The sequence below is a fragment of the Nycticebus coucang genome, chromosome 13, assembly GCF_027406575.1.
Source record: "Nycticebus coucang isolate mNycCou1 chromosome 13, mNycCou1.pri, whole genome shotgun sequence".
NCBI classification, from domain to species: domain Eukaryota; kingdom Metazoa; phylum Chordata; class Mammalia; order Primates; family Lorisidae; genus Nycticebus; species Nycticebus coucang.
The window spans coordinates 9,266,772-9,287,646 of record NC_069792.1 but is presented as its reverse complement, the minus strand read 5'-3'; the positions used below and the strand labels follow the sequence as shown (position 1 = coordinate 9,287,646).

The following is a 20,875-nucleotide window of genomic DNA, read 5'->3' as shown; positions in this document are numbered from 1 at the left end:
GAGGTATAATGGACAAGAAAATATCATGTGATGTTCTGATATATGTATACTTTGTGAAATGGATTTATCACAATCAAGCTAATTAACACGTCCATCGTGTCAGGGACTCTTTTGGGTTGGGAACCCTTGAGATCTACGCTCTGAGCAAATTTCAAGCATGTAATACATTATTATTAACTTCAGTCACCAGGCTGTATGTTAGGTCTCCAGAGTTTTTAAGACAGAAAGTTTGTAACCTCTGATCAGTATCTCCTGTCCCCCACCTCCTGGCCACTGGTAATCACATTCTACTTACTATGATTAGTTTTTGTTTAGATTCCCCAGGTTTGCGACATCAGGCAGTATTTGTCTTTCTGCGCCTGGTTTATTTTACTGTGCACATTGTCCTTCAGGTTTTTCCATGTTATCGCAAATGGCAGATTTCCTTCTTTTTTAAAGAATAATATCATACCTGTACACATTTTCTCTCTCTCTCCCCTTTCCTCTCTCCCTCCCTTCCCCCATCTTTCTTTATTTTATTTTATTTTTTTGCAGTTTTGGGCCAGTGCTGGGTTTAGAACCCACCACCTCTGGCATATGGGGCCAGCGCCCTACTCCTTTGAGTCACAAGCGCCGCCTTCCCACCTTTCTTTTTTTGAGACAGAGAGTCACTCTCTGGCCATGGACCAGAGTGCAGTTGCATCATCATAGTTTACTGCAGCCTTGAACTCCTGGACTCAAGCCATTCTCCTGCCTCGGACTCTCAATATCTAGGACTATAGGCATGTGCCCTGTGTCTAGCTAACTTGGAAAATTTTTTGTAGAGATGGGGCCTCTCTGATGTTACCTAGGCTGGTCTTGACCTCCTGGCTTCAAGCAATCCTCCCATCTCTGTCTCTCAAAGTCCTGGGATAACAGGTGTGTCACCAAGCAGGCCCCGTGGGGCATTTTACGTGCTCTCCACATAGCCTGGTCGGTGGACAACACACTCAAGTAATGAACATCTGGATAATGTTTAATGGGCAATACTATACTTACAAGAACCCTACACAATCAGTACTTTAACAATTTGATGTCACCTGTACTACACTTCTGAGATGTCAGTCATGTTTAGCCACGTATTCCTTATCTGTGCTGTGGGAGATAACAAAAAGTTAAATGATACCAATGAGTGGGTAATTTCTCATTCGTATTTAATAAGTAACTTTGATCCTCTCCCTTCATATTATTAGAGCAGTTAAAGATACTGATGTAAATTTCTTTCTCAGGACCCACACACCCCCTGGTGGAGACACGAATAAGGAACGAAATCCCCATACCCTGATGTCCTAATGTTAACTTGTCAAAGGTAACTATTATACATGATTTTGTTTTACTATCAGTAGCCCCTTGATCCTTGTACTGAGTAACAGGGCAAGTGGCCTTAAGTATTTATTGGCAGATGACATGTTGGGGTAAAAAACAGTATGTATTTCTCTTGCCATTACCTGAAGTGGCTCTTCCCTGGTGCACACAGGCGGGTAGGTGGGAAGGACTTCATTGTACATCTGGGGTTGTTGTATAAGATCCGAGCCATCTTGTGAGAGAATTAAAAATGTAATGAACACTTCTTGCATTTCTAACTGCTGTTAAGCAACGCTATCTGACGTAGTAGCCTCTTTTCTGGCTTACAATTGAATATCAGGACACCGGATTCTTACACTAGATCAATGTAAAAAAATTTTGACATTCTTATCTCCAGTTTTAAAAAAAGACAACATCATATTCTTATACAATTAATGCTAGAGGCTTTCAGATACTCTTTTTCAGCCACATCGTTCTGGATGTGATAAATTTGCAAGGATACATTATAGAAAAACATAACAGAATTGAATGTAGGAGAACAGTGCAAGAATGAGGGTTAAATAGAATCAAAATTACCAAATCTTCATAAACTCATCTTTCATCTAAGGATGTTTTTGGCAGTGAGTCCCCAAATTACCCTGTTTGCTGAATATCCCTCAGAAAATTACTTAATATGCTGAATACTCACCATAATTGCTGAATATCCCTTAGAAAACCACTTAGCCTTTTATAAAATTAGTATCCAACTATTTCTCTATGTACGCTGCCAATTCCAATATATTAAAACAGAAGGATAATGTTCCCCCAAACTGTAGGACAGTGGGAACTGAACCCCACCAAGTATCGGGAGACATTGACCCGATTTCTGCTCACAGCGTGATTCTTCACATGACTTACGTTTTATCCATGAAAATGAACAAATGGACTAGAAAATTGTGGTACATGTATACCATGGAATATTATGCAGCCTTAAAGAAAGATGGAGACTTTACCTCTTTCATGTTTACATGGATGGAGCTGGAACATATTCTTCTTAGCAAAGTTTCTCAGGAAGGGAAGAAAAAGTATCCAATGTACTCAGCCCTACTATGAAGCTAAATTATAGCTTTCACATAAAGACTATAACCCAACTATAGCACAAGACTATGGGGAAAGGGCCAAGGAAGGGGAATGGAGTGGGGAGGCTTTGGTGGAGGGAGGGTAATGGGTGGGGCCATACCTACCGTATATCTTAGAAGGGGTACAAGTGAAACTTACTAAAGGCAGAATACAAATGTCTACATACAAGAACTAAGAAAATGCCATGAAGGCCACGTTGAACAGTTTGATGAGAATATTTCAGATTGTATATGAAACCAGCACATTGTACCCCTTGATTGCACTAAGGTACTCAGCTATGATTTAACAATAAAAAAAGATAATAAAAAATATTTGTTTCATGAAATAATGTATGGGGGAAAAGCTACACATCAAATGATGTCATAATAGATGTTTTAGGATTTGTGTTTATAAAGGATTTTAAGTTGTTGCGCATTATAGATATTATCACCATTTTCAAATTCAATGAGGTAAAGCATTGAGTGTAAACTGATCTTTGTATGTTAAAATATTCAGTCAGAATACACTCCAAGGCTCTTGGTAGAGAATCTTTCAATAAACAAATATTTTATTTGGCAATTGAATTGGTACCAATGCAAATATAATTGTATGTGTAAAGATGTTCTTGACAGAAGCCATGTCTATGTCACACAGTTTTAGTCTTCCAGCCCATCGAGGACAGTCGTCAGAGCGGCCATCCTCTTCCTTGGCCCTGCAGTCCCTTGGAGGTCCCATCCACAATGGGCTCTTCTCCCAACATTTGTTAGGGTGAAGAATTTGTTCCAAGGAGAGAGCCAGGTGAGTCAGAAAGATTTAATAGCAATATTTAGAAGTATGTGGAGAACAAAGAGAAAAGCAAACCCAAGAAGAAAAAGGGAGGAGAAATAAGAATGGAACTGGAAGTTTATGTGTAGGTTGGAGGTTTAGAGGTATGTGAAAAAAACAAAACAAAAACAAAACCAGGACACCATCACTATCCTCATCCCCACATAAAGTATGACTATTTTTAGATATTTTGGCAAACACACAATGAGTAAAAGCAATGACGATTGCTTATGGCAAGAAGAATGAGATAATCAAATATGCTTTTGCATACACTTAAACATATCATTAACTAAGTAAAGTCTTAGTTTTGATTGGCAAACCATTTATAAAAGTGGAGTTAGGGGACTTATTTGAAAATATAAAATCTTAATTTATGAATTTGAAAACTTCTAGAAATGCAGACATCATTTATAGTTTTATGATTTTCATTAATAGAGTAAATTAAAGTAGATCATCTTAATTCAATAACTTATTTAGAGAAAGGAAAAAAATACAGTTTGTGAAACACCCAGTGGTGCTTTGCATCGGAGGGGGTCAGGTCTCATTGACAGATGCCAGGCACTCGGGACCGGGAAACCCATCCAGCCTCTTTCCCATTTCCACTGCATCTAAAACAAATGGATAAAGAAACCTGTGGACACAGTCCTGTGTTAAAAAGGAATTTTTTATTTCAAGTACTCCGTCTAGAGAACTCCTAATCTTCCAAGCTTTAGTGCCATTTGAAATAGAAAATATATTTAAGATTTGAATTTATAAGAAGTCAAAAAAAGAGAAACCTAGGGAAGTACTGGCTGAATATTTTCACACACATGAAAGGGTCTTATTAAGGAATATCTAAATTAAGCGTGTTTCATGGCTCATTGCCTGTGCTCAGTGGTTAGCGTGCCGGCCACATACACTGAACCCAGCCTGGGCCTGCTAAACAACAATAACAACCGCAATAACAACAACAACAACAAAATAGCCAGGCATTGTGGTGGGTGCCTGTAGTCCCAGCTACTTGGGAGGCTGAGGCAAAAGAATCACTTAAGCCCAAGAGTTGCTGTGAGCTGTGATGCCACAGCACTCTACCGAGGGTGACATAGTGAGACTCTGTCTCAAAAAAAAAAAGTGTTTTATCATTTTCTTTCTGAAAATAACTCCAAGAACATTGAAACTCGTTCATGTTTGCAGATATCCTTGTCTGTTTATAAAGGTTATTTGGAAATCTGTAACTTCAGGTCATTTCTGCTGTCTCTGCTTGCGTGGAAGATTGCACAATTGAGTTACTTTAGAGAACAAGAATATATATAATGACAAGGGAGACTTTTCTTTATAAGTTCAGCCAAATTTAATGTGCAGCCAAAGTCAACAACAGCCACTCAAACTGGTTTCATTTCAGAAGCGTGAGTGCCATGTAATTAAAGCCTCTGGTATTATCTGATTTTCTGCAGTTTTTCAATTAAAAAAGGTATTACATATATATTAGCATGCTCCCAACCCCTTACTGTGATTAAATCTCATGAACTCGTCTCATATTTTGGGAGTATCAGCACTCAAGTAACAAATGAATGGTGATAAGGTATTATGTTCTAAAACAAAACATTGAAATAAAACAAAAAAAAAAAAAAGAAAGAAAGAAAAACCGAAGAAAAGGAAAAAAAATAAGATAACAAAACACCAATAACACCAATGGCTAAAAATGTTAAATTAGGCATCTGAAATTAATTTAAGAAAATAAATTGAATAATGACTATTATTGAGGTTAGCACTATACGGGCCATGTGATGTATGAAGATACAAAGATAAAATCTATTTAAAAAATCATACTGTAAGTAAACAGATCACATGACAAATGGCCATCAAATCTTTGTTGTTTTTGAGTAATCAAGGGTTACTTGGTTCTGGTTGAGGAGTTTCCCCTATGTCTTCGGAGAACAGGCTTCTTCTCTAGCTCCACACTTCTAGAATCACAGAACCTACTACCACTGGTGTTCAGAAGATCACAGGCATTTCAAGCGGTAAGTTCCTTCTGTGTGTACTCTTAACCTTTTCCGCCCCAATTCTAGCCTGGGAACTGCCAAGGATATGCCACTGAAAACTAAAGTACTGATTATCACTCCTGGGAATGAACCAAGGCTGCCCTTTTTCTAGAACCCTTTTTCTCTCTCCTATTAAAACCAAATTGAAATTAACATTTTCTATTACCAGCATCAACTTTGTGGGCTATTCTGAATCTCTCATTTTTAAACACATGAATGCATGAGTCTTCCAGTGACCAGAGGATTCCCTTATTTTCTGATTTATTACTTTTTACCCATTTACTGAGTGACTCGCATGGAGAAGATACTATTTTAGGTTCTAGGGACACAAAGTTCTTATCCTCATGGAACTTCCTGATAATCTAGGGGAACAGGAAGGTGCAACGTGGGCGAAATAAATTAACAAGATATGTGGGTCATTACGAAGGTTTTGAGATACACAAAAATTAAGAAAGTAAAATCCAGGTGGATGGAAAGAAAGTCCCACCCAGTAACACCGAGGACGCTGAACCTTCACTGATGAATCAGAAAGGACACTGCTGACTGGGTTTCTTGGAAGTGAAATAATGAACCATACCACAGTCTGTCTCAAAACTTTTGTAGTGACCCACGAATCTGGGTTTGCTAATGTGCTGGTAAATGGGGTAAAGACACAGAGACAGACAAGGAATGACTTTAGATGAAGGCATTGAGGAAGGCCTCTCTGTATTTATTACGTTTAGTAAGCTGAGGTCACAATGACAGACTGACCAAGTGTCATTTATTGTAACATCCTGCCTGCAAATACAGGACTCTGCTGTTAGTAGGTCCTTGATAAGTGATAAGCCCAAGTAATTATCCCTAAGATATGTACTTCTCACTGAATCATACATCTGCTTAATATTAAAGAATATAAAGTCAGATTAGAGTTGCCACAGATCACCTATGAACATAGTATTTCAAACAGTGACATCTACTCACATTGTAAGTATTTATAAAAGGTTTTCAAGGAGGAAAAACCTCTTCTAGTCTCAATAGTATCATGTATCTTATAACTATATATGGCATTTGCATACCATTTTACTATATTGTTGATAATAAAAATGACTCTGCTTCTTTCTTGATCTGCTAAAAAAATTTTAAAAAGTAAAAATGACCATCTCATCCCATACATGGTGGAACCTGGTGTCAATCTGAGGAAAGGACCAACGTTTCCTTCTGTAAGATGTGACTTCACCCTCCCTTCTCTACTCAAGGACCCTCAAAAGCCCAGGCACAGTCCTGGACCGCAGGCTGCTGAGCAGACCCTGCACTTGTACTTGGCCAGCTCCAGCTTCCAGTTCCAAGCCCACTGATGCTCCTCAATATCTGTAGCAGTTACACTTGGTACTTTTTAATCAACATAGATTCTCACAGAAAAATAAAAATTATAATTTTTTACCATTCTCGATCCTAGGATAAAAATGATAAATTCTGTTAACTCTGAAGAAAAGCTTTTGTCAGGGATAAAATCTGTTAACACTTGAAGGAACAAGTGTTTCCCACACAGAGACAATGAAAAATAACATTGAAAGGGACGCTAGGAAATAAACCAAAAATTCTATATGAAGGTGTAACCTAAGAAGGACGTATTCTTATTTTAAATACTCTTCTATCCTCAAGGTTAAAGTAAGAAAAGTTACTACTGTTTTAAACCTCTGCATTAATTGTAAGCCATTTTAACAGTCCTTCCAAGCCAATGTAAACTGGAGGAGGTAAAAAGGACAAAAAAAAGTTATGTGAAAAAAAAAGGGCAGTTGCCCCAGTCTTTAATCTCTTAGCCATCTGTTAAAGTTCCCTAATTAACACTCATACCTTAATTCAAAGATAAACCAACAGAAAAAGTATTGTATTTCCTAATTAGTGTTCTATCTTTAAGTCCCTGCTGATTTGTTACTTAACAGGCCCTCCAAAGCAAGCTAGACATGTTTGATACAATGAACAGAACACTGACTTGCTACAGTTTAGTCCCTGTAGCTTTCAATTTGAATAGCTGTTCTTACAATTGTGCCAATGAAACTGCATGAGATCAACTAACAGATTCCGAAAGAATTTTTTTTTTATTAAATCAGAGCAGTGTACATTAATGCAATTATGGGGTACAATATGCTGATTTTATATATAATTTGAAATACTTTCAAATTGGTTACCATAGCTTTCACCACATTTTCTTAGTTATTGTGTTAAGACATTTATATTCTGGTGGCACCTGTGGCTCAAGGTGTAGAGCACCAGCCCCATATACTGGAGGTGGTGGGTTCAAACCCAGCCCCAGCCAAAAACTGGAAAAAAAAAAAAAGACATTTATATTCTACACTTTAGTAGATTATAAAATGCACCATAGGTGTGGTCCCACCAATTACCCTCCCTCCACCCATCCTCCCCCTCCTCTTTGCCCTTCATCTTGGGCTGTAGCTGGATTATAGCTTTCATATGGAAGTGTGGCTGCCTGGAATGATTTTGAATGTCTCTGCTTCATATAGAAACATTTATCCATAGGAAAAAGTCATTACATTTAAACTTTCTGAGAGTTTCTCCCCGCCACGCCCAAGATCAGCAGGCCATAGCTATAAATTCCAAAGAGGCAAAACTATTAAACTAAGGATTAGACCTGGCTATTAGTTCCAGGCCACATACACCATTTTCACATGCTACACAAAAACATACAGGCATACACACACCGTTATCACCGTTATGCACCGAAGCTTTTTTTTGTTTTTAGATGGGGTCTTGCTTTATTAACTACAGCGTGCAGTGCTGTCATTGTAGATTCTTGAACTCCTGGGCTCAAGTGATCCTCTTACGTCACTCTGGGACTATGGGCCTGTGCCTCACGCCTGGCTGATTTTTTTTTTTTTAAAGACAATTTCGTCTCCTTCGGTAGAGTGCTGTGGTGTCTCAGGTCACAGCAACTTCAAACTCTTGGGCTCAAGCGATCCTCTTCCCTTAGCCTCCAAAGTAGTTGGGATTACAGGTGCCTACCACACCACCTGGCTATTTTTAGAGATGGGATCTCACTCTCGCTTGGGCTGGTCTGCAGAGACGGGGTCTTGCTACGTTGCTCAGGCTGGTCTTGAACTCCTATTCTTACGTGAGCTTCACGCCTTGGACTCCCAAAGAGCTAGGATTATAGCCATGTGCCACCAGGCTCAGCCTGGGGCTCCATTTAATTAGTTAAAAGATACTTTAAAAACTTTATGAAAGAAATATAAACTTTAACATTTATGAAAATATTGGTCACATAAAATAATTTTCACTACTGATCAGAGACATGAACTCAAGGGGAAGATACCACAGACTTTACAAGAACATAGCGTGACAAGATTTCAGAAATCCACTGTGGCAAAGAACCTGAACCTTTATAATAAAGGTAGAATAAAAACAGAAACAGTAATGGGAAACTTATCATTTCTTTGATGCCCTTTAGGCCCCAGAAAAATGCGTACCAAGGGAAATTAAAGCACGGGAAATGTTACTTGTGTTTAAAATCATCTTATTCAGCCCCTCAAATAAAAGTACGAATTAAAGAAATTTTGCAAATGCTTCGATTAGTTTTAGTGAAAACATTCTTTATTGGCAGACACTTCAAACTTCATTACGTACATCATGCAAAATGACTGACTTCACACATGGTTGTCTAACTGCAGACTGCAACAACCTTTTTTGAGATGATTATAAATTATACGTTTTAACAGTTATAGTGACTACAGTAGTAAAAATAATTCAGGAAAAGGACTCTCAATGAAGCAAAACACTGTAGCAAGTACAAAAGTACTGTGTCTCCCTCTTGGGATTCTCTCTAATGTAAATCTATTTCCGAAGATGATTCTATACAAGACTGGCAGTTGTTTTTGTACATAAATCTGTATTTTGGAAGACTATTCTATACAAAAATGGCAGTCGTTTTTGCATGTGCATCTGTAGGCACTCCATTTGCTTGATAAAAACAAGAAAATTTCAAATAATTTTATGTTTGGTTAATTTTTTTCCTGTTTTGTTAATCCAAAACAGGACAATGCCCTTTTATTTAAAATGTTTATTTCTATGTTTATTTCTATCAAGAAATCATTTCTTTAGGAAGATGATTTTGCCCCATGAAAAGGTAGTTTTCCCCGGCAATCTTTCTATCGGAGCTTTTATACATTATCCAAATTATCAATAAGTGGAAATGCTAGGGGCTTCCTGAGGGGAAGACCTAGGGATAATCTTTCTATTATGACACTGATAAAAATTCTTCTCCAAAGAGGTTGGATCAACACTTTGATCCTTAGTAGTTCCAGCAGCATTCTCAATATTCAAAATCCTCTATGAAATAACCAGTGACCCCAGAGAGAGGTGGAGTCCAAATGTCCTGTCGGTAAATTCATGAGAAGGTAAACAAGACTTTTCTAGATACCTGGCAGTAGGGTGTTGCTGTAATAAATACCTAGAAATGGCTCTGGAAGTGGCACTGGGTAGAAGCTGGGAGACGTCTGAGGGCGGAATGACAGAAAAACCCCAGCCAGACTGTTCACAGAAACATGGAATGCGAGCGCCAGCGAGGGCTGGATGGAGCGTGACAGAGGATACCAAAACTGCCGAGAGAAGACTTAGATCACCACAGACTGTCGGTGGAAATAACGTTAAAGGTTCAGCTGTCGAAGGCTTATAAGAAAATGAGAAATGCATTATTGGAAAACTGGAGGAAAGAGACCCTTGTTGAACTGTGAGAGAAAGTTGAACTGAATTGTACCCTGCGCGTGGCAAGCAAAATTTCTAAGTCATAAACTTAATATTTAGCTGAGGATAGTTCCGAGCAAACGGTGGAAGGTACAGCCTGCCTTATTACAGTAAAATGTGAAAGAGACAGCTAAGAAAAAAATGTTAAAAATAAAGACAACAGGACTTGACGATTTGGGAAATTCTCAGCCTATTCAAATGGTAAAAGACACTAAAAATTAAGAAATTCACTGACAAGAATGCCTGCTTTACAGAAACAGACAAGGATATGGCTGCACAACCTTTTGTCAATACCTCAGAAAGATCAAAAGGTCGGATAATTCAGTCACACAAAAGGCTCCTTGAAGAGACTAAGGACAAGAATCATAGATTCTCCCAGCTAGTTCAGAAAAAGTATAATAAAAAATGGAGATATGATTATCCAGGAAAGATAGGAGAGCCTCCTGGATGGAAGGAATCCCCATGACATACACAGGCAATTTACCAGTTCCTTGACAACATTTAGACCCACAGAACACTGCCATCTTTAACTGCAAGGCGTAAAAGGGAATGAAAAAAGAAACAAGCTGATAAAACTTCTTAGCTGCAACCATGTGCCTACTCTGCAAAACGTCAGGATGACTCTGAGATGGAGTTACAAGCCCAAAAAACAGAGTTAGGAGGCAAGGAAGTCAATGCCAGGCCTTACTACCTAGCTGAGTGTGACTGGCTGAATTTGTAAAATAGTGCTGGTGGCTCTTTTTTTCCATTCCATTTTCTGCTTTTTGAACAGTTATTTTATGCTTGTCCTGCCGTATTTGGGAGTAGATAACTTGTTTTCTAGCTCCACAGAGAGGAATTATGCCCTAGGAATCATACCCAGATTGTCTCCCCCACTTAAATTTGTATGATTAAAATGATGACATTTGAGACTTTTGAGTTGGTGAACTTCTGATAAGATTTTGAACTTTGAGTTGATCGTATAATGGGTTGAGATTTCTGAGCACCTTTATTGGGTATGAATCTTTGGGACGGGGTGGACTGTGGTAGTCAGGCACAATGATGTCCCCCCTAAAATGTACATGTCCTGATCTTCAAACCTCTATGTGGCCCTAATGGCAAAAGGGACTCGGCAGAGGTGATTAATGCTACTATAGATATTAAGATAGGGAGATAATCCTAGATTATGCAGTGGGCCCAATTTAATCAGGAGTCCTTTTCTGGTTGTTGTCAGAGAGAGGTGATCACAGAAGAAGGGTCTGAGAGATGCAGGGTGCTGGCTTTTGAGATGGAAGGAGGCGGCCACAAGCCATGGAATGTAGGTGGTCAAAATTTATCTGTAAAAACAATAAAAAATAACCTGGTTGTTTTTGATACTGGAAGTATTTTCCTATAAATATGGCACATTATCTATTGCATGTAAGAGCAACGTTATTTTAGTTGCTGAAGTATCACAGTATTAAGAATATCTGCTTCCTGTAGTGTTAAGCTTTCGTCTGTTAGCTCTTTATTTGGAAAGGAAGTCACAAGAACAAAGTCAAGATTTGCAAATTCAGGACGGGACTGTACAATAAAGTTCCGGACATCCAGGATCCTAAAGAAATAAGAAAAATAATTTGTGAGACAAAAAACTTGTCTTTTTACATAAGGTTTAGTTAAAATTAGATCATAATAAAAAACACTCAATTTAACCCTTATTTAAAAGTGTTGCAACTTTCTTTAATATACATTATGTCAATGGAAGAATTTAACTTAGCTTTAAGGTAAAACATAATTAACAACTTTGGAGTGTACCCAACATTTAGTATAAAATAGAAACAATCTCAGGTGATTGTTTAATACATAAAATAAGGGTAATCGTGTTGCTGTAAATGGAAGTGCAGGTCCTACTTCTCCCAGAGTATAAAATGTTAGCAGCATGTGACCCCTTGGAAAGGTACTGTAACTGGCACATGGCAAGGTGAGTGTAAAACTGTGAAAGTGTTAAGTCACGAGGATGATTTTTAAAAATTACTGTTACACATAAATAGTAACTCAATTAAGATCATAAATATAACCTTTAGGGTCTTATTCAATGAACAAATACAAATAATAAAAGCACGACAAAGTCTAAGTATAAATAAATGTTAAAGGGTCATTCTTGTAGAACTCAACAAGAACACATAAGTTTTCTGGGGTGTCCAATCGTTTGGCCTCTCTCCACTACAATGAAAGAAGAATTGTCTTGGTCCACACATTGAATACACAAACACTATCAAAAGACGATGAGCACAAGAAAAAAAAAAAGGTTTGTGCATAATTTTCCTGCTCTCCACCACCACCGCAGATAAGCAAAGAAAGTCCTCACTCAATCTGCATGTGGCCCACAAGTTGGACGTCCCTGCAGAGATTATCTGAATATCATGTATCTCATTTCTTATATACAGTTATTATCCTTTTAAAGATTTTCCCTCTGTGAAAAACTCTGAAGTAAATGTAAAGAGTATCATATTCTTTATTACTCAGCTCATATAAATTTTACTATGATAAGAAACTTGGCATATGACAGCGAACTAGACACTTAGCTGGTAAAGAAACTTACCTGTGTGTACTATTAAATCTTTGAATCAAACGACATCCATCTGCTAACCGGATTTGAATTTTTGTTGTTGGCACTGAATCATCAATGAGAACAACGGCATTAAATATTGATTTATCCTCCTCTTCTGGGGAGGAAGGTGTGCTCACTATTTCAGGCGTAAGGCTATGAGAGAAGAATCAAGGAATTAGATCACAGATCTGAGCACAAGAGACTCAGGACAAATGAAGCCCTACAGCTGATTCTCAAGTGAGCCCTCAGATGACTTTTGGACTGGTAAGAACATGGCTTCAGTTGAGTTTCCTATACTTCTATTCATCTCTTTCATTACATAAAAATTGTTTGGGTTTCTATGATTCTGATTCAAAAGCCTAACTTTATACTCTTTATTTCTTTGAAATCTCAGCAGATGATTTAGTACAGCAGTTTCTTTAGCTAGAAATCTGAGCAACTCTGAATTAGTGTTGAAGAATGACTACGCAGACAGACTTGCTTTCAAATCCCAGCTATGTCAATTGTGCAACCTTGAGTGAGTTCATAACTCTTATCCCAGCTCTATCATTTATAAAATGAGAGAAACAATACTATGTTATGAAGGTATATTAGATCAGTAAGTCCTTCACAGAATGTCCCAAACGGTGTTTCAAAAGGTACCTGCCATTTTGCACATATTATCTAAACTATTCACTTAATTTCAATTGGGTTAATGTTACTTTAAAAATGTGGTTTTAGTTACTGCTTTACAAAAGAGAAATAACTTTTAAGTTATTGGTGAGGAAACAATTTCACTCATGTGATGAATTTATAATGAAGCTTATCTGATAGAACACTTTACCATTTGACTTGGATTACTAATGACCTTAGCATTGCTTTCTTTGTACCTTCTAACACTACTAGGATGACCGATCAGTCATTATACACAAAAGTGAGTGTTAAAAATAGAGTGCTCTTTTGGTTAAAAGATGAAACAAATTTAGCCAAAATCCATCCATTTATTCTTCCTTCCTTCCTCTCTTCTTCTCTCCCTCCCTTTTCTCCCTCTCTCTTTTTCTCTGTTTATTTAAGTGGTGGGATCTCTCTCTGTTGCCCAGGGCAGAGTACGGTGGTGTGATCACAGGTCACGGTAGCACTGAACTCCTGGGCTCAAGTGATCCTCCCACCTCAGCCTCCTGAGCAGATGAATCTGGGCAGCACAGAGGCAGAGAACCAAGGGCTGCAGTCAGGCAAGGGGCTGCTGAAGAGCTGAGATCAAAAAAAATAATAATAAGGAAAAGCAGGGAAGGAAGGGACTGTTAGGCTTTTAGACAAGAAAGCCCTCAAGGATTCAAGGACTAAGACAAGGTCAAACCTCAGATGGGTGTGAGTGGCCAGCACAATCTTCTGTACTGAACAACATGATGAACAGGCAGTCACTGTTCTTAAGCAGAGTATCTGCTTCAAATCATGATTTTTATCATTGTTTACAGCAGCTCAAAAGCCTACAGAAAATGCTTATCGAAAATGATGCCGTGATTTTCTAGGTCTTTTACTTGTCGACTCTACTTCAGCTTACCAATTTAATTTTTATTCGGTGATACAGTTGGAACTACAATTATAAAGTTGCGGTTCTACTCCTGTGATTTGCTTGCTTCTGTTATATGAGGATAGTGGGTAATATTTTTACTGCATTTAGGTTTGTCCCATAATTGTGAATCACAATAAAAATTAAGTTAGCTTCCATCTATGTAATGTTCTGTTTATAATTAGACTGCTTTTATGGAAAATGGATTATTTACATTTTTGTTTTACTTAATTCTTTTTATTTCTCTGTTCAGTAAACAGCTGTCTAGAACTCTTGAGAAATGAGCCATTTTAGAAAGTTACTTTCTACATAAATGTTAACTTTTAAAATTTTAATTTTGTTTCTTAAAGTGTATCTTTAATGTAAAGTGTTCTATGCAATTCTTCACTTTTTTAAAGAATATGTAATATTTGTTTATCAACATTTGGGTCCACAGGTAATCTGAAAGAGTCATAAGGCATGGTGGTGGTGGGATCCCCAGGGACCCTCAGTCACCCTGGGCACCTGCATCTGCACAGCGCGGGAACAACACACTATCTACATTAGAGCTGCGGAGCTGAAGTGAGATGATGTGCAGAAATGCTCAGACTGCTGGGATCACGGTAATGGCCAGGAAAGTATCAGCTACTGAGATTATTATCAGATTTTCATACCTAATTCCACCAGCAAGGTCTTCATTATTCACATTTCAGTTTTTATAATACTTCACAGGTCATTTTGCTTTTTTTATTCTCAAAGAAAATTCATGTTGAGCAAAGATAAATGCTTTTCTCACTTGAGGATTTTACCTTCCCAGTTTCTGCCCTTCTCCACTGAAAGCCTTGAACCTCAGCCTGGGCTTTACGTATTCTTGGTCCTGATGATCCTCCATGTCCAAATTCACGTGCCCACCATGGACCAGCCGCTGAAGCTCCAGGGGAATCTCTCTTTAAAAAGAGGAGAAAAATGTTTTAATTAAGTTTAAAAACAATTAAACTATACTGTTGAGATTATTGGAATCGAGTCATGAGCTACACTGGGAAATAGCATTTTTTGCTTAAATTATAACATATAAAAATTCCCATGATGACTGATTAGTCCTTGAAGATCTTCCTTTAAGTTGCCATCCATTATTTCTCAGTGGTTTCCAAGGTAGGAATGCTTTGGTTGTCAGTCATCTTGGAGTGCCTCTGACTTTTAAAAAACTGAATTGTAAGATAGTAGTTTACGGGGAAATTAGCCCTAGACAACTCCTGTGAGGGTGAACGGTTAATATGGATATTTATTTCTAAACTGCCTGGAGAAATTCCTGAAAATTGATTGCTGGGGGATTCCTGAGAACCTGCTGTCATTCGGAGGATCAGAGAGGCCCTGCGCCAGGGGATTCCACTCCCAGAATGAAGGCTGGTCGTGGGCTCCAGAGAAGTCACGTGGATGACAACACTGTTTATAATATCTGAGCCTGAAGCCTAACTCTCTCTTACAAATAAGCAATCCACATTCTGGGGGCTGCTGTATTAATATATTTTGATATTTTCAGAAATGCACCATCAATGTGAACTCAGAGAAGACCACACTTTGGAACTTTATCAACTCCATTAATGCAGTGCCACTTGTAGTAATTAAACTGACAGCTCCACCCACTTCATCACTGTTTTTATACCATTTTTATGTGAGAGGTGCCAGATTGTATACAGGTGCAAATTATCTGCCTACTTATGTCTGTTCGTGTGGTCAGACCCAAGTATTTATCAAATAAAATAGGTATCATTTTATGATAAATTACTTTCCCTTATTTCTTTAATATATTTAAGATAGAATACCGTATCAGTATTTTGGGAAACAGTGTGTATAGGTAGATACCATCTATGGATTCTTCTTTGAGGACAGTACAGATGGTGTTACAAAACACTATAAAAAAGGGCTCTTACACAGTAGAGAACTACTATCTGACATCATTTGTTTTGTTCATGGCATCTTTTCTAAAACTCCTCTTAATTATGATTTGTACTTAAGGATATGACAGGGCTCAAATTTAAAAATCCTTTTAATGTGCTATGTCTGTTTAAACATCAGCCTATGAAGTTTATGGATATTTTCATTTCACAGTAAGTTAAATCAATTAGGTTTTTTTTTTTTTTTTTGAGACAGAGTCTCACTATGTCGCCCTCAGTAGGATGCCAAGGTGTCACAACAGCTCACAGCAACCTCAAGCTCTTGGGCTTAAGCGATTCTCTTGCCTCAGCCTGCCAAGTAGCTGGGACTACAGGCGCCCGCCACAACGCCCGGCTATTTTGTTGTTGTTGTTGTTGCAGTTGCCATTGTTGTTTAGCAGGCCTGGCAAGATTCTAACCTGCCATCACCACTGAGCTAGGGCGCCGAGCCTATCATTCAGTTTTTAATCTTACATTTTATATAATCTTACATTCATCATCAATGTTTTCTTTCACGATCTTGAAATTAGCATCAAGTTCAAGTTACATTGGTCTTCACTTAGCAGATGTATAACCCCCAGCACACCCACTCCCAGGCTTCCCAGGGGGAGATGCTGCAGGTCTCCAAGTCCACAGCGTTCACTTAAAACTGTATCTTCTATTTGCCACTACCATACACTGCCTCCTCGGACAGCTTCCTGCCTTTTTGAATGCTTATAGCATTTCTTGCCTTTATCTGTATAGAATTTAAATTCAAAATTGATACTAATTGATTAGTGTTCTAAAATACCTTCCCTTCAGAGTTCCTTGGCTACTTTGACTCCAATGAATTTAACACACACTCCACTCAGCCACTCTCCCTGAACCCGTTTCATCAATTAGAAAAGCTCTGCCTTCAATTCTTTTGAAGTATAACCCCCTACTCTGGTCCTTTCCTGCTACTAATCTCCCAGTTTATGATCAACCTTATGTCTTTAGTGGCATTTCCACTTAGGAATAACCCCAGTGTTAGCTACTGAGGTTGTAATGTAGAAAGCCTTTTATTTCCATAGCAAAATCACTTGATTTTTCTTCCTTTACCAAGAAAAGCTGATAAGTTATAATGTTCTTTGAATGGGTCAGAGTATTGAATATCTGGTTTACTTTCACAAATTATAACTTCAAACTAACCTTTTGAAATCTTCTGCCAGTAGTAACGCGACTTTAAAAGATTTCTAACATGAGCTGCTGAATTTCAGGCATACATGCATTTTGAGTCACCCTGTCAACAGTAAGCAGGACAGGGGCTCAGTGGACGGGCAGCTACATGCTAATAAATTCACTGATCATCACATTAAGAGGTTTCTTCTTGGAAATGGGTCCATAGTTTCATCAGATTTTAAAATGGGCCAATGTTCAATACCTCTGCCCCACAAAGTTAAGAACCAGTGACTTACAGATCAGTGTATCCTTTACATACTCAAGAATATCCACACCCCGAGTAACCACTTAATATAATGTACCCCAGAAACCAATTCCTGAAAACAGACTACTGATTAGCAGTCTGTTTAAAAAAGAAAAGAAAAGAGAAACAAGGTCCTACTCTGAGTAACAAATAGAACACAATACGGCTTACCCTCTTTTAACAGATTCCAGAAATTGAGCATTTGTTGGGTCACTGTAAGGTCTCAATTCTCCATCATCTAAACTGAAACCATTGCTCCACAGTTTAAGCAAAATCTGAACCTTTTGGGTGTAGAAAAAAATATATAAAAGAATATATCTCCCTCAAAGGATTTTAAGTTTCAAATATGATATCTCATAACATATTAAACCTTTTAATTAATTTAAAATAGGGAATTATTTATGCTATTCTTTTGTGTACAAAGACATACAAGAAATCACGCTTTCTTAGCAAATTTTTATTTAGCTTAACAAATCAGCAAAGATAGCCAACCCCACAGGTCCCACAGCTAGAGCCCAGCCTGGAAGTAAAGTACTGACGTTTCATTAAAAAAATGTGGAAACAGCCTAAATGCCCACCAACCCAGGAATGGATTAACAAGCTGTGGTATATGTATACCATGGAATACTATTCAGCCATTAAAAAAAATGGAGACTTTACATCCTTCATATTAACCTGGATGGACGTGGAAGACATTATTCTTAGTAAAGCATCACAAGAATGGAGAAGCATGAATCCTATGTACTCAATTTTGATATGAGGACAATTAATGACAATTAAGGTCATGGGGGGGAAGCAGAAAGAGGGACGGAGGGAGGGGGGTGGGGCCTTGGTGTGTGTCACACTTTATGGGGGCAAGACATGATTGCAAGAGGGACTTTACCTAACAATTGCAATCAGTGTAACCTGGCTTATTGTACCCTCCATGAATCCCCAACAATAAAAAAAAATAAAAACAAAAACGAAAAACAAAAAACAAACAAAACATGAAAGTAACGAGAAGAGGAACTCCAGATGTGCCCCACTGCCTCACCCTCTCCTGCCTTTGCACCCACACTCTTCTTCATACAGAACGTGGCAAGACTGAATTTCCAAGAAAATATTGATGTTTAAAATGAAATGAAAATTCCAAAATTTCAAATGAAACAAGGAGTTACTTTAGGTATAATCTGTTTATAACACAGCTCATTTTATGTGGTGACAATATACCACTGATGATAATAATTATAGTATGTGTGTAAGTTCAATTTCTTATACTTTAAATAAAGTAACAAAAATGTATTTATAATATCAATTTTTAATTTTAAAACAAATAGTAGTAAACAGAGGCAAACATTTGTACTTTTCTCATTTTGGTTATTGTACTTACATCTTGCAGCTGATTTTCTCCATAGATATATTCAGACCGCTTACAAAAGGAATTACCCAATCTGTATCCTCCACCTGTAAATGACTAAAATACATGACAAGTGAATTAAATATTGAGCTGGAAAATTTTATAAATATTAGAATGAAGGTCTTAAGTTATAGAGAAGTGTACTCAAGATAGAAATCATGTTTCTCTCCATAAAAACATTAGTGACTCTGAAGCTGAAATAAAGGTCAACCTTAAATGAAGAGATGCATTTACAGACTGAAATACAGAAGGTACCAAAAACACGTATGCACATTTTAAGACAGGAAAAAACTGTATTCAAATTGTAATACTTAAGATATAATAACACATTGAGCACCTTTTATAATTGTGTAAGTTAAATGTGAGTTGAGTATTACAAATTTAATACAGTTTTTTCCTGTCTTAAAATATACATTCATTTTTTTTGTACCCTCTGAATATACCTTCAGGAGAGACAAATTAAGAAAAAACTAACTTTAACCTTTTATAAGAAGTGTTACGATAAAAATTACGATGACTAAACCATACGCCACAAAAGAAAAATTTTATAAATGTGCATAAATGACCCTAAAGAAAAGCTCTAGTTTTTTAAAACTTATTTGAGCTGTTTTTAACTTATTTAAGCTGCTTTTGTTCAACTGCGACAAATCAGCTATGATTGCACTTTTTATTTTGCTATACCCATCACAAGGTCTTCTATTCTTCAGGCGGGATAGTTTATGAGGTAAAAATGCTATTCCTTCTAATCACCATTTGTATCATAAATGAGTTTTTAGTTATTACATTGCTTTCTTCTCCATAGAATGAATCATACCAATTCCACAATTTTCTTACAAAATTAGAGAATCTGTAAGACACAAAATCACCTTAAGACTTGACGAAAAGAGAATTTCAAGCTGCTGACAAATAATGAAATGTAAACTAAAATTTCAGTTTCATTTGAACAGTCACTGGTTCTTAACAGTGGAAGTTAAAATTATCAGAGAGGCATTTTCGCGAGACACACATGTAAGCACACCTCACATCTACTGACGCACAAGACCTGAGGTCACGGGGAAGTTTACCAAACGTTCCCAACTGACTTTGAGGGGAAAATTCCAGGGTGAGAAATACACAACTATACTAGAAAAGACACTGCATTCTTATTCAATATACTAATACTATGTCAGCTGATAAAGTTATAAAAACTCTGTAAGATGTTTACAGAAATCAGAAAGGTACAAAGGTAATTCAACAGAAGGAAGGAGATCCTTTCAGTAAGCGATGCTGGAGTGACAGGGCATCGTAGAAAAAAAAAAAGGAACATAGATGTAAGCCTCACACCTTTTATAAAATCAACGCAAAATAGATGAAAGGTTTAAAAGTAAAATGTAAATCTGTAAAACTTTTCTACGTAACATAATGAGAAAATCTTTGGCACCTACAGTTAGGTGAAAAGTTCTTAGACAAGACACCAAAAGCCTAAACCTGAAAAAAATATTGGATGTTATCAAAATTTAAAGCTTTTGCTCTGTGAAAGACCCTGTTAAAGGGATAAAAATATAAATTAAAGTCTGGGAGAAAATACTTGTAAAAAAAAATTTTTCATGTATCTGACAAAGGACTCAAACCTATTAAAATACACAAAGAATCCTCAAAACTCAAAGTTAACAAGGTAAAAAATCTAATTAGAAAATAGGCAAAAGTTATGAAGAAACATTATAATAAAAGTATTAGCAAAAAAGCACATGAAAAGATGCTCAACATTACTAGCCATTAGGAAAATGCATATTAACACTGTTAGTCTAAAGGAAATGCAAATTAGAACCACAGTGTATTATCACTACACACCTATCAAAATGGCAGAAATTAAAAATGACAATACCAAATGTGGCAAGGCTGTAAAGAAACTGGCTCTCTCATACACTGTGAGAACACTAAATGGTACAACCACTCTGGAAAACAGCCTGGTTGTTTCTTAAAAGCCCAAACCTGCGGGCGGCGCCTGTGGCTCAGTGAGT

General features: G+C 37.3%; 1 protein-coding gene across 2 annotated transcripts in view; it reads right to left on the bottom strand.

The window, feature by feature from the left end:
- Positions 1-8,846: 8,846 nt before the first annotated feature.
- UBXN2B (UBX domain protein 2B) overlaps positions 8,847-20,875 on the bottom strand; it is a 35,531-nt gene continuing 23,502 nt past the window's right edge. Inside the window, exons 4-8 of one of the 2 annotated variants that reach the window (XM_053559404.1) lie at positions 18,849-18,932; positions 17,651-17,760; positions 14,911-15,048; positions 12,565-12,726; positions 8,847-11,577 (exon numbers count right to left, since the gene is read on the bottom strand). In XM_053559404.1, coding sequence (XP_053415379.1) covers positions 11,415-11,577; positions 12,565-12,726; positions 14,911-15,048; positions 17,651-17,760; positions 18,849-18,932 — 657 coding nt within the window. In that variant the 3' untranslated portion in view covers positions 8,847-11,414. Of the gene's footprint in view, positions 11,578-12,564; positions 12,727-14,910; positions 15,049-17,205; positions 17,297-17,650; positions 17,761-18,848; positions 18,933-20,875 lie in introns of those variants that run through there. The other variant, XM_053559405.1, reaches the window with a different exon arrangement.